Consider the following 14,221-nt stretch of genomic DNA (forward strand, 5'->3'; position numbering starts at 1 on the left):
TTTTTTAAAAACTTTTATCTTTTAAAGTCCTGTAAGAGATACAGGAGAAAAAGAGAGATAGCTAAAACGGAAGCAAAACTGTCTATTCTCCCGACTTACTCATTCATGAGAATATCTTCTTGATGAAATCTCAGCATTGGAAGGAACCCAAAGGGCATCTAGTTCAGAGAGTCTCAAATCTGGCTGCAAGTCAGAAACAACTATGAAGCTTATCAACAACTACAAAGCTTATCCATTTTCCCCAACCCACCTCAAACCGACTGAATCAGAATCTCCAGGGAGGGGCCGAGAAATGGTAATTGTTTGTAAATGCCACAGGTGATTCTGAAGCAATCTGGTGTGTTCCTTCTCCAACCTCACAGCCAAGCAGTCGTCCAGCAGGTTTTGTGTTCCAGCCCCACAGGGACAAGGATTACACAGGATTCTGCATTCTCACAGTTATGTCAAGCTTAAAACTATGTTCTACAGTTTAAAAAAAAAGGGGGAGGGGGGAGGATGGCTAACTCTGTGAATACAGCCTGCAAGGTTTCCACTCCCCCCCTCACCTAACATATTTCTCACCCACATCTGAGTGCATTTCGTTGTTGTGTAGCAGCAAACCTACGTGGGAGCTACGGCCAAGTGAAGCCCCCTGGGAAAAAACACATTTGCCTGTAGAGCCGAAGGGGTTTTCACTGGGCAAAGCGTCAGGGGGAATGCCTTCCTCTCTACTCAGCTAGCCAACGTAGAAAGCTTCAAACGAGTGGGGCAGGGCCAGTGCCCTGGAAGTACATTGAAGCACCTGGGAGCCTATGTCTCTCAGAGCAGCCACCAGCTGGCCTCAGTGTCATCCAAAGAAAGAGGAGAAAAGGGGAAAATTCACACTCCTTGCTCTGTTCTCACAGCATCACAAACGCTGGGAACAAACTCCCAACCACAAAACTGACCGGCATTTGATCAGAAACATGTCAGGAGGGCTAAGAAGCCAGAACTCAACATTTCATAAGATTAACAATCTCAAGTCCTTAAAACCATTCCTTTCAACAGGCAATATCTGCAGAATGACACCCATCACCCCAGAAGACATGACTCCCAGAGTCCAGGGTGGGGGGTGCAGGGGGGAGATGGCGCTTCTCCCGCCAGTGCCTTACACACACCATCCAACATCTGCCTGTCACTCCCCAGGCTGGTGAATAACCCTCCCAAGTCTCTTTGCACACTTTGGAGTCGCTCTTGTTTAACATCTCAGAGTGTGCTAAATTACTTTTATGCACACCGGCGTGATGAAACACAGGGACGCGGGCGTGCGGTAACTTGCAGAATCGTTTCACACCATACTAAAGGCCCTGTTCGTTGCTTTATCAGTAACACGCTGCTTTGGGGGACCTGAACAGCACTTTCTTCTCTACACGTTAACCCTGGAATTGCCTTCCAAGACAGTCTCTTTCTTGAGGACCCACCTAGACAGAAGCTTTTACTATCACAGACTTGGTTCTTGACAAGGGAGCAGTGAATTTTCTCTAAGTTCAAGGAATGATCTTAAAACACTCAACAGAGCCAAGTCTGGAGGTTGGTCTCCAAAAGCCCATTCTGAGAGATGCTGGGGAGGAGGAAGACTAATGGACACCTGGGGGAAATAGCAGGGCCCTTCTATTGTAGCAGTTATGTAAAAATAAGCATCAGGGGAAGGAGGGGCCCAGAACACTTATGAATATTCACATTTGCCCGTGGATCCAGGCTTCACCTGCCCAGCGATCAAAGGCTGAGCTCCTTAGTGTTCACATCTTTGCTCTTCCCAGGCCACACCCCTCCTCAAACCCTGCATGCCCACTCCCCATCCTGAACGTAAGTAAGCTCAGGGTGCAGAGCATTTGCAGACAAACGTGTCCAGTTGCAACAAGGAGAATTATGGCTTTGCCACTTCCTTTTCACATTGTTCCATGCCAACAACAAGCAGAATTTTCTCAGGCTCGAGATTCTACTGGAAACAGAAACATGTTTCTGGAGAGAACGAAATTAAAGGCTCCAACTCTGCACAGCTGGTGATCCCACACAATAGTGGTCCTGAGCCCGAATCTGAACTTCAGAAAGGGTGAAAAGCAGACCGCCAGCTGCACACCGCAGCATTAGGAACACGAAAAACAAAGCTGGGAAACACAGGCACACAAAAACTTTGTGGAGAGAACGTTTCCTGGGAATTTGTTTTAACTGTAGCTACATTACTTTTCGGAAGTCCAAGTTAGGTCACAATTTTGTTTTCCAGCTCTAATAGTCAATCTTATTTCTACTGGACCTATTCTACGCCTTACAAGAAAGGTAAAGCAACTTATTAAAACCGTCATCGTTTAGCAGACCACGAAGCTTGAGCTACGGCTTTCAAGTCAAAATTCAACCTTTTTTAAGTCAGTCTCTAATGGGAACCTTACCCTGATTTTTCATACTCAGGAAGGGTCAAAGTTGCCAAACACTTATGTATGCACCCAATTTCAAGAGTCACCTGGGCAATTCACGTGTTTGTCTGTCTGGTCTTGGAGTATATTGTTGGGTCACTTCCCAATGTCCATTTATTCCAGAATCCTGGAGAGGGTGCCTTTCTCCAACTCAATATTCAGAAAGAAAATAAATGCCATTTTTTCTAGCCCTTGGTGGCAATTTTCCTCAAATATATACACACACACCCCTCATAGTTAATGGCTGCCCTTGTAATACAGACCTTTGTTCGTACTCTAAACCCCCAATGACCCACCCACATTGAAGGATGATACTAGAACTAATCAAGTGTACAAACCACTGTTTTGTGATTATGTTCAGATACCACAGTGATAAACCCTGAATCCAGTACAAACACCAAAAACAGTATTTAACTAACACACTTAAGGAAAGGGAAGTTCTTTACAACTATCTAAATGAATGAAATAAAATAAAATTATCCATCTATAACTGCTACTTCCGTGTGGTGGACTTACATTTTTTTTAATGGAGAAAAATTAAAAATTTGAAAAAGAAAAACTTTAGCTCCAGACACACAGGCTTACCTGACTCCTCTCTTTGTCCACTTTCTTAAAACACTTATTCAATGACAAATTATGTCTCACTGAGTTTTTCCACCCAGTAGGTGCGTTTGCAAAATATGGAAAATGTTCCAAGATCCAGTTGTAGATATCCTTTACTGGCAGGCGCTTGGTTGGAGAGTCTTCGATGGCCATAAATATGAGGCAGCTAAAGGAATAGGGCGGTTTGCAGTTGGGGTTCTGCCTGGCATCATAGGGCATGTCAGAGTGGGCGGGGGACGGAGGGGTGTCATCGTCCAGGTCCTGGACAGGGCTGACGCTCCTAAGGACCGACTCCCCAAAGCTCTTCAGCAAGTTCTTGCTCTCATGCAGCCAGTTCAGGTTGGTCAGCTCTTCATCTTCCATGGCCCCCTCCTCTAATCTGATGTCAGGCAGAGAAAAGTCGAGGTCATCGTCTTCCTGAAGGGCCTTGGAGAAACCGCTGCCCCGGTAGCACTGACTCAGCCCACTGGAGACACTAATTCCTGGGCTTTCTGGCTTCTTACTGGGAGGCATGACTGGACCCATTTACGTGAAGGCTCCTGGTAAACACAGTACAGAGAAAAGACGAGTTGGTGAGACCCAAAACAGAAAGGCAGCTATGCCCTCCTAATTCTTTCGTCCCTCCCACCCCTGTCACTTCTATGTACCCCTGCCACATAGGAATATCATCTCATGGCTCCCACACTGAGTAACACAAACCCACAATTCCACCCCACAAAGACGCAATAATAAGTAAAATCAGTCCAGCATGCATATAGCACAGCGACCTGTCACCCCTTAAATACAAGACTGGAAATAGTTAATGTGCAAATGCATCATAAAAAGAATGAGAAATTCCACAATGGCTTCTCCCTAAATCTATGAAGACTCTCACTGTGACCGTGGGAAAATCAGTTATTTCTGGCTGCCTCAGTTTATGTGTATATGAATATATACACAAGTAAAATTCTTTTGAGCCTCACGATCAACACTACAAAATAAACGCAATGCACAACCCCTGTCACTTTGGGTTATAGATCTCATTGTTTATTCTTCTCAAGAAAAGAAAATACCTGTACGTTTAAGGCCAGTTATTTCAGATTAAGTCCAGCTGTTTCCATACAAAGACCATCACAATTGCCTTGGAATTAAAAGTGTGGCCACAGTGAGCATCAACTTGGTAGTGTTTTATTGAATTTTTTTTCCTCCACTAGTCATGATCAAAAACCCTGCAACTTTAATTCTATTTGGTAAGTCTATAGAGCAATGCCAAGGAATTCTGTGGATTCACACTGGAGGAAGAAGCACATTTAATTTTATTAGACACTATACTCTGAACGAAAAAGTAACTTCAGGCACCACACAAATAAATGGGAATGTGAAGATAAGCCACTAAGTGAAATTAGAATTGGTGCAAAAAGTCAGGAGAGCAACTGGCAGCTTCAAGACAAGAAGGCAAATGTGACAAAAATCGCTACAGAATTCTATTCTGCCCCCTCTCCTCTGCTGCCACCCCCATTTTTATCAATGACCTAGAACAGGGAGTAAAATATCCGATAAGAATAGAAAATGAGGAGGTGGCAAGTCCACAAACAGAATGACCCCGACAGATACAAAGCATGCTCAACCCCTAGTACTCAATGTAAGATAGAAAGAACAGTCAAGATAAGGAAAGAGGTCTCCCTCTCTCCCTTGGTAGGGCTCCAACAATATGCTTGGTTTAGGAAGCCTGTCTGTTTTATCCTCTCCTCCACACCCAGTAAGAAGATCAGGCAATCTATCTAGAAAAAAGAATGAACACATCAAAAGCAAAGACATGATTATTCTCAGACTCGAAATGTCCCTTGCCACCACACCTAAAATAACTGCCGCTTCAGCTGGGGAAGCTCTAGAACGGGATTCTAGAAAGCACAATGTGGGGCCCTAAACAGCCAGCCAAGGGTGCCAGAGAATTGCAGCACCCTCCCTCTTCCCAAAGGTAGACAAATAGAATCTGCGGACAGAAGACCTGAGGGGCGCTCTCTGTAGCTGCCAGGAGGTGCTCTAAGGAGAGAAAACTTCCACGGGCATCAAAGTCTGATGCAGGCAGGGCAGTTCAGATACCTCAGGTTCCTCCACAGGGAATATTTCTTTCTGTCAAATAAGGGGGCTAACCTGAGTAGTTCATACACATTTTAAAAAATAAGCTAGTATCTTTAGGTTTGGGGGTATAACAGAGACTAGTCTGATGTTGCCTTTTCCTTCTTTATGAACAAATCAAAGCTAGGCTGGTGTCCCTCAAAGTTTCCTCAGATCCCATCAAAAAAACAAATTTTCTGATAACCAGAAATATCCACACAGTGGAGCACAAAAGAGAAGAACTACACAGCCACTGAAGTCAACTTTAGCTCCAGATGAAAGTTTTATGTCTCCTGAGCTTCCAAACAGGAAAATTATATCATGGCTGACAGTAAAGTAATTTAATAGCACTGTTGCTATGACAACATGCTGCTCTCTTTCTTTTTAATTTGCTTATTTGTCAGTAGCTTCCCAAAGGAACTAACACGCTATTCTCCATGTTGTCTTTTGTTCTAAACAAACATTGCCAGCAATATGGTTTTATTAGAAAAGTGGCACTGTCCAGAAAAGAGGGTTACTGGGGTTCAGTACCCTCGGATCATTTGTCTGCTTTGCGTTTCTGTCCCCCCATGCCCTCCAACCGTTAACTGCATCCCTAAAAATCCCGCATTTTATAGCAACAGTATCAAGAGCCGCTGATCACTACAGTTCCATTTTAAAAAACAGTTCCCAGAAACCACAGCTGAGGAGTTTTCCATTATTATACTCTAACTACATAATTCGCCAAATCTTTTTTTTCCTCCTATTTTAGACGGGGGGGAAAAAAAGGAATCCGGATCATGTGAGTCTGCAGTTAAGCAAACATTTTTAATATGCTGCCAATAAGGCTGTTCCACCAGCTACGCAAATAGTTATTCACTAGTGACCTCCTTACAACTTTTCGGTTTGCTATTGGTTACGTTCCGCGCACACACACCCTCTTGTTTTTTTATGACTTGCCGTGTTTTGTTATCTTTTTTGCTTTTTAACGGAGAAAATGCAGCAGGAAAGCTAGTTTCTTGCCCGCTATCAGGAGGTCTCCAAACAACTGACAAAGACATTACTGGCCCAGCTCTGAACAGATGTTTAACATGAACTTTAAAAAGTTGAGAAATCCTCCCCAAGCCGAGCACGGCAGTCGCGAGTTTGGGGGGGCCGGGTAACCCCACTCCGCGCGCGCGCGCGCACACGCACGCGCTTCACTCTGATCTACTGTACTTGTCAAAAACATTTCAAGGGGACCTGCGGGAGCGGTGATTGGCTGCGTCCCGCGTCAATCAGCGGCGTTGCCAGGCAACCGAGAAACTGCTCTTCTCCCCGTATACAGGGCAATTGGGAGCTCGCATACCTTCACTGCCGGTCAGATGTCATAAACCTTTTATTGGCCGCACCGCGGCGAGCCTTAAAAACACATCAATAAAAGCCCGCCGTCCCCCAACTTCTCCAGGGCCCAAGGAGGCTTTCAAAGAGGGCCGGGGTGAGGAGCGGTCGGGCCTCGGGGGTCTCAGCAGACACTCACTGCCGGTGCCAAGCCTGCACAGTTTGGGGGGGGTGGGGATCTTTGTTAGCAGCCTGTTTCTCATCTTGGGGTCTCCCCTTGAGCGGCACCACCTTCCCCGGCCCGGAACGGCAGGGATCCCGTCCTCCGCGGACAATACCAGCTCTGTTCCTTTGGGGCATCTTTTCGGAAATCGAGGCACCAGGAAACAGCCCGCACGTCGGGGCAGGAAACTCTTCGGACCCGGCAACTTCCCCGCTCCGGGCTCCGTCTCCCCGCCCGGCCAGGCCCCCCATCCCGCACCCTCCCCCCAGCAACTGCGGAGTCCCTCGTCTGCCGGGAGCGGCGAGGTCGCCTCCAGGACGGCCTCGGACGAGTGCCCCCGCCCCGACTCACCCCAGTCCCACTCGGGCGCCGGCGGGAGCGGGGAGCAAACTCACCTGGCCGGAGCGGGGCGCGGGGGCGCCGCTGCCCTTCAGCGGGAGCCGACAAACTTTCGTGGGCGCCCAGCGGGCATCGCCTGGTGCCCGGCTAAGGACGCGCGGGCGCGGCGCGGCAAGCCCGGGGCGGAGGGCGGCGGGGGGCGGCCGCGGGCGCGGGCGGCAGGGGCGCGGGGGTCGCGGCGCGGCATGGGACCTGCGGCGTCCGCCGGGCGCGCCGCGCGTCCTCCCGCCGGCCGCGCCGCTCTCCCCGCCCCGTCCCGCCTCCCGCTCGCCTCCGCCGCGGCGCGTCGGGCCGGGGCGCGCCGAGCGGCGAGAAATTGTTTCCACTGCAAACAAAAAAAGGCGACACATGACCAGGCAGGAGGAGGGGAAGCGCGGGGAGGGAGGGGGGCGGAGGGGAGGGACGGAGCGGAGGGGGCGGAGGGAGCCGGAGAGAGGGAAAACGTGGGCCGGGCCGCCGGCGGCATGGGGCGCGGGGCGCGGACCCGCTGGGGCGGCCCCTGCCCGCGGCCCCCACGCTCCGCTCTGCCGCGCGCCCCGCGCCCGGGCGCTCCCGGGGCGCAGCTGGGCCCCAGGCCGGACTCGCGTCCTGCGGCACCGCGCGGCGGGGGTGGCCCGCGCGGGCCCCGCGACCCGGGGCGGCCGCGACCGTGGGCGGCAGGGCTGGCGGCGCGCGGCCTGTCCCTTTCCCCGGCTCCGGCCACGCGGGCGGGCCGGCGCTGCGCCGCTGGCAGCGTGTCGCCGGAACGCTCCTACCCCATCCGCATGCCTTACATGGCTCGAAAGTAAAAATAAAAAGAATTACGATGCGGGCGAGGCTTGCGAGAGGGAGAAGAGATTCCACTTCTCCCCAACTACGGCATCCTGGCGGGACTCCTAGGGCTGTCCCCAGCCCTCCTCCAGCGCCCACCTCGTGCCGCGGGAGGAGAGGCACAGAGGCACCGCAGCCTCCCGCCCAGGTGGCCGCTTCTCCTGTCGTCTGCTGGCGCGTGTCTGCCAAGGGAGGGAGGGTGGCCATTACAGATTACAGAGCGAGAGGCCCATCCTAAAGGCCACGCCGGTGGGGCCTCTCCGGTGGGGCCTCTCCGGTGGGCTGTGCTCAACACCCTGGCCAACTTATAAACCTCGAGGGAGAACGAGTCTCGTCTCCTTCACATTTTGCGCTCTCAAGAACCCGACGGAAAAATTCGCAGGGCCACCCAGCGAACGGCGCAGCCACCACTACAAGTCTTCAGGCACCTCCAAAGATCGGCCACCCACTGCTAAAGACAGCGAGCAGCTGGCCTTTGGAGAGGCTGAAAGGAGAGAGACCAACAGGACACCCTGGTGGTGGGTGACATAAATAAAAATGGTGACATAAATAAAAATATGATTGCACACCACTCCCAGATAGCCGAATCAGTAGGGTCCTGTACAGAAGAGAAGCCCAGGTCACTCCACCACCCCCAGCTGAACCCACCTGAGCAGTGGACAGGCCATTTTGAGCTGTCTGAAAACTGCAGAAAAGCCAGTGAGAAGGTGCAGGGTGATCTCGCTCTGAAACTCTTCTAGCTTACAGAACCTTGTAAGCCAGCCGAAGGGAGAGAAAAATCCCACAGGGCTTCTGAAATTTATTTTTTTAATTTCAAAACATAAGGAAACCCCAATCAAGCTACGAGTCATGTCCCCTTAGCAAAGCTTCAAGATGGCAGGTGGCGAGTCTTCAGCAAGGACACTCACGGCAGGCGTACTACTTACCAGTACTGTGGCTGATCCCACCCACGGGATGATTCAGAGGTAGAGGCCCAGGGCCAGCCTCAGGGCATCCAGCCCCACCCCTTTAATTACTGAGCACTTGGTGTGACCTACCCAAAGTCGCCAAAGCAAAAGGTGTGAGGTGAGAAAGACAAGCTAGATCATTGGGAAGTCTCATGCCAGAGATCCTAAAGGTGAAAAGTGGTATCAAAGCCAGGACACGAGCTTGGTCTAGTGCAGGTCCCATCCCTCCATCAGCACATCAGTTGAGGGTGCTGAATCTCCCATCCAAGGATCCTAGGCCGGAGACCTTTGTCCAAGCCCCTTACTGGCCGGGAGAGAAAGAAACAGTCCCCTTCCATCACCAGCTCCCAGCCCTCCCAATCTCCAACCACGCTCACACCATAACTAGAAATCTCTTTACATTAAGTTGAGGTGGCAGGTTATTTTCACCCCAGTCCTTTCCTTCTTCCTGAGAATTCAAAATGAGGAGATGGGAGCCAAAGCTTATTGCACATGGAATATGTCATTCTTAAAACTCCTGGTACAAGCTGTTAGTCTCCAGTGTCTGAACCAGCCACCCTAGGTGAACAAAACCTTAGATGGAGCAAGCCTTGGGCCAGGAGAAGCCATAAGCAGAGGGTGGAGTATGGTGAGGTAAGGAGCCTTTTATTAGCTCACCTCTCTTGCCCTCTGCTTGTCTTTGGTTTCTTCCATTCTCAAGCATATTTCTTAATTTCTCTCTCTATTACAAATGCGGCAAGAGATGTGAGAAGGTGTCAGCCTGAAGAGGAAGTGGTGGACCAGCCCTGCCTGATGTGGAGAACAGAGTACACGTCTGCTTGTCTGTCTGTGTGTTTGAAATCGGGGATCCAAACCTTCGCTGAAAGCCATGGGAAGTCTTAGTGTGGCTTCCACCTTGTAATTCCATAGAACCCCGGCTCTGGGACATGCTCCCTGACAAAAAGGTGCAGGGCCCAAATTCATTTAGGAACAACCTCATTCTCAATTTCCCTCTTGAACTTTCAAAAAGTACCCTTGTGTCTTAGACGCTGAGAAGTCTCAAAGAAACAAGAGCACTGTTTAAACCATTGTTTTACAGACACATTTGACAGCGGAATCCTGTGTATGCCCTAGAACTCCCTTTGGGCAACACTTATTTCCTGACTGAGGACTTGATGGGACCATTCTGCAGCCCCATTCTGGGCATAAGCTGGAGAGCACCTTTGTATCTGGGAGCAGGAAGGACTCAGATTCTAGTCCAGTCAGTCCCCAATCAGTGTGGGACCTGAGGTTCCTCCTCTGTAGGGAGGACTGCCCCCCCCCTTGTTTTGTGCTTTCTTCTCCAACATGCTTCTCTGCCCTGGAACATTAAACCCTCTCCCTCCATCATTGGTTATTTGACCAACATAATTATTTATGGAATTTTTGTTAGTGCCCTCAAGTCAATCTCAACTCCTAGCAACCCTGTGTACAGCAGAGCAGAACCCTGCCCGGTCTTTTTGTGCCATCCTCTCACCTTCTGGCACTATACCAGACAATGCTCTGCTGCTATTCACAGGGTTTCGATGTCCAGTTTTTCAGAAGGCCAGGTCCTTCTTCCTACTCTGTCTTAGTCTGGAAGCTCCACTGAAACCTGTCCACCATGGGTGAACCTACTGCTATTTGAAATACCAGTGGCATAGCTTTCAGCATCACAGCAACACACAGCCTCCACAGTACAACAACTGACAGACGGGTGGTGTGTTTCCCTGACCAGGAAACGAACTTGGGCCATGGCAGTGAGAGCGCTGAATCTTAACCACTAGACCACCAGGGCTGGTATATATTTGTGGAATAGATCAGTGTAAAGCCCTGTGATCCCCCTGGAGGCAGTAACAACTGAACAGATGAGCAGTGAGAGAGCGCTGCAGGTGGGAAGACCTGAGAGACTTTCAAATAGGAGGAGGAATCTGAAGCAGGCCTGGAAAGACGGTCTCCTGGTCAGGGGTCCTTCAAACTGAGTCCAGTGAAAAGGATACATAAGAGGGAACTCCAGTCAGCCTGGGGCAGGCAGCACAGCTGGGCTGCACGGAAGTCATCAGACAGTTTTTTTCTCCATCCCTCTTTTTCCCTCTGAGACCATGGTGTCTTTCCTTCTTCCCTCTGTTTATCTGTCCCACTCTCCTCCCTGCAGGTTGGCTTCCTCTGCTCGCTTACAACCACACTCATGGCTGCCAGCACCAAGTCCAAAGGACATTCTGACTTTCAGCACCCACCAGCTTCAGACTGCCTCAGTCTTCCACTACATAGTTCAGATTCTCAGGGAAATAATCTGATTGGCTTAGCCTGAGTCTGGTTACTTCTCCCTTCTCCCCACCCCATCCTAACAGCTAAGGCAGGAGGCATGGTGGAACCTTCTGGTACAACAGACCTGGGGAAGGGAGGAGAGATGACATGGAAGGAGGATATCTAATAAAGAGAGGTGGGTTTTTGACCTGTGGAATGGGGAAGGGGTATTCTAGACCTGAGCTTCTCAACTAGGGATACCCAGGAAGCCACACCGAAGGGGTCAGAATCTCCTAGGATGGGTCCCAGGCATGTGCATTCTGAGAAAGCTCCATAGCACGAACTGCTGTTCCAGGTAGAAGAAATGAATGGCACATACAGATCTATCAAATATGACTTGATTGTATCAGAAGATGCATTTGCTCATTGAACAAATATTTACTGAGTGCCCACCAAGTACATGGCATTGTGTTAGGTGCAGAGACACAAGGTTTCTGTTCTTGATGAAGCTCGCCTATTAGTGGATATAGTGGATAAGAGTGGAAACATCATATCACCCAACTTCTTGAGTGCTAAGGTGAGCAGTTTATATGTACTAATTCAGAGGCCAAGAGGAACTCATTGAATATCTTTGAGTCCAGAAGTTGCACTATCAGAAATATGCTTAAAAAGAAGAATGTCTTGCAACTAGTAAATAAATAAGTCCTGGAGACCTAATACACAGTACAGTGATTATAGAAAACAAAACTGTATTATAAACATTAAGCTTGCTAAGTGACTAGATCTTAATTGTTCCCAACACTAGAAGAAATGATAATTATGTGACACGATAGAGGTGTTAGCTAACGCTACAATGGCAATCACATTGCAATATAAAGATGTCAAATCCATGCGTTGTACACCTTAAACTTACACACGATGTTGTATGTCACATATATCTCAATTAAAAAACAAGAAGAATGGTATTGTGGATCCAAGATGAATTTTGGGAGAGGAAAGGAGAAAATGGAAGGCCCAAAGCAGGTAGAACCACTCAGAAAGCATTGCAGTAATCTATACAAAAGGGAATAAAGATTATTTTTTTAATGTGGTTTGTAAAATTAGAAAAAAATGCTAAAATATTAAAATAGTGGTTCCCTTTGAGTGGTAGAGTTATGGGGTAATATATTTGTCTGCTTCTTTCATACTTGTCTATATTTTCCAAATTTTCTACAATGAACACCCATTACATTTATAATGCTCTAATGATAAAGGGAGGGTTCCATTAGAGCAGTGGTTCTCAAACTTTAGTGTGCATCAGAATTACCTATAGGGCTCGTTAAAACACAGCTTGCTGGGCCCCACCCCCAGAGTTTCTGATTCAGTAGTTCTGGGCTGGGGCCTGAGAATTCACATCTCTAACAAGCTCCCAGGTGATGCTGCTCCCAGCTGCTGCTGGTCCAGGGACTACACTTTGAGACCCACTGAAGTGGAGAATAGCCAGTAAGACTGGAAAAACTGAATGCACAAGAGCCTTCAGAGGAAGAACCAAGAGGATCTGTCCAATGATTGAATATGAGAAGACAGGGAGAGGTTATGGTCAAAGATCACTCCTTAATTGTGGGTTGACTAAGAGTCTCTTTGAGATAACAAATGAGAATGTTGTTTGTAATGGTAAAAAAGCTCCTCACTTCCTTCCCTTCGGTGCAGACGAGAGAGAGAGAGAGAGAGAGAGAGAGAGAGAGAGAGAGAGAGAGAGAAAGGGAGACACCCAGCACCACAGCTGGAAGACCCGCCACCTCCTGGTGAGTTTCAAGGCTTAGCCAAGCATCCTTTGGGCTTTCCAGCTGTCCTCCCTCAAGGTTTTCCTCTTGTGCATTCTTGGTGTTTACGTGACAGGTTCTAAAGAGTGGAGCCTGGGAAAAGCCTTCTTAGAATTTCTCCAGCGGAGGTTGGAGCCTGAGGTTTATTTGAGGAGGGAAGGAGGAGTATATGATAAGGAAAAGTACAGCTAAACTGGTGGAGTGAAGTTCATTAGCTCAGGTGCCCTAGCCAAACCTCAGCTTATCAAGTCTTCTGCTGGAGGCAAAATGGAAATATAGAACCTGTCAGTTCCTCCTTGAGCACAAACACAAGTGTGACTGATGATCCAGAATCCAAACTTAGTCAATTCATTCCGTCAATAAGTATTTATTAAGCGTCTAGCTACTCTATGCTCAGTACTGCGTTAGGAAGGAACTGGGAGAAATAAAAGACACGACACTTGCCTTCAAGGACGGGAGAGACTCGGCGACCATTTATGAAGCAACTACAAATACACAGACACACAGAGTCTGATACCAAGGCCAGAAGTGGTATAGCACAGTGGCTAGCATTAGAACCTAGGACTAGGTTCATGTTCTTGAACTTTACCACCTATAGCTGGGTAACCTTACTCAAGATACTTCTTTCTCTCTGCCTACTTTCCTCTTCTTAAAAAAAAAGTGGGAGCAAGGGAGAATAGTAGCAATACTCACTTTACAGGGTTGTAACGAAGATTAAATGAATTAATATTTGTAAAAAACATATAATGGTGTCCCAGCACTTAGCACTATCTTCGTTAAGTAAATAAATCAAAAGGAAAATATTGACATATTTGACTGTATAACAATTTAAAATTTTTGTGTAGTTCCAGAGGTCATAAATCAAGTTAAAAGACAAACCAAACAACGAGGAAATATTTGCTATACATACGAAAAAGGGGTAATGTTTTAAATTTATAATCCTTACAACTCAATGATAAAAAACATTATCACCCTAATGAGAAAAGGGGCAAATTCACAAAAGGAGAAACAAAAATAGTTATATATTCATGGAAAGATGCTCAACCTCAGTAAAAACAAAGAAATGCAAATTAAAGCAATTGTAAGATCTCATTTCACCTATCAGATTGGCACAGACTTGAAAAGAATAACCATAGCAATGTTGGTGTGGGTGTCTTGGTTCATCTATTCAAGAGGGCTGTCTGATGAAATGAATTAAAATTTAAGTGAGCATAGCCATTGACCTTAAATTTCCAACTTCTAGGAATTTATCCCCGGGAGATACCGTAACAAGACAGTGAACTTCCCCACGAGACTGCCAAACCCTAGGAGGCAATAGACTCCACAAAACCAGGACTCATGCCTATTTTATTCAGCAACATACATCAG

The 14,221-nt window shown here is 48.1% G+C and overlaps 1 protein-coding gene across 5 annotated transcripts in view; it reads right to left on the reverse strand.

Annotated features, from left to right (window-relative positions):
- Window positions 1-14,221, reverse strand: part of FOXN3 (forkhead box N3) — a 391,966-nt gene that overhangs the window by 221,675 nt on the left and 156,070 nt on the right. Inside the window, exons 1-2 of one of the 5 annotated variants that reach the window (XM_058567523.1) lie at window positions 8,509-8,728; window positions 3,015-3,571 (exon numbers count right to left, since the gene is read on the reverse strand). In XM_058567523.1, coding sequence (XP_058423506.1) covers window positions 3,015-3,557 — 543 coding nt within the window. In that variant the 5' untranslated portion in view covers window positions 3,558-3,571; window positions 8,509-8,728. Of the gene's footprint in view, window positions 1-3,014; window positions 3,572-7,046; window positions 7,083-8,508; window positions 8,729-14,221 lie in introns of those variants that run through there. The other 4 variants (XM_058567520.1, XM_058567524.1, XM_058567522.1 and 1 more) reach the window with 4 other exon arrangements.

This window comes from Diceros bicornis, chromosome 24, assembly GCF_020826845.1.
Source record: "Diceros bicornis minor isolate mBicDic1 chromosome 24, mDicBic1.mat.cur, whole genome shotgun sequence".
Lineage (NCBI taxonomy): Eukaryota > Metazoa > Chordata > Mammalia > Perissodactyla > Rhinocerotidae > Diceros > Diceros bicornis.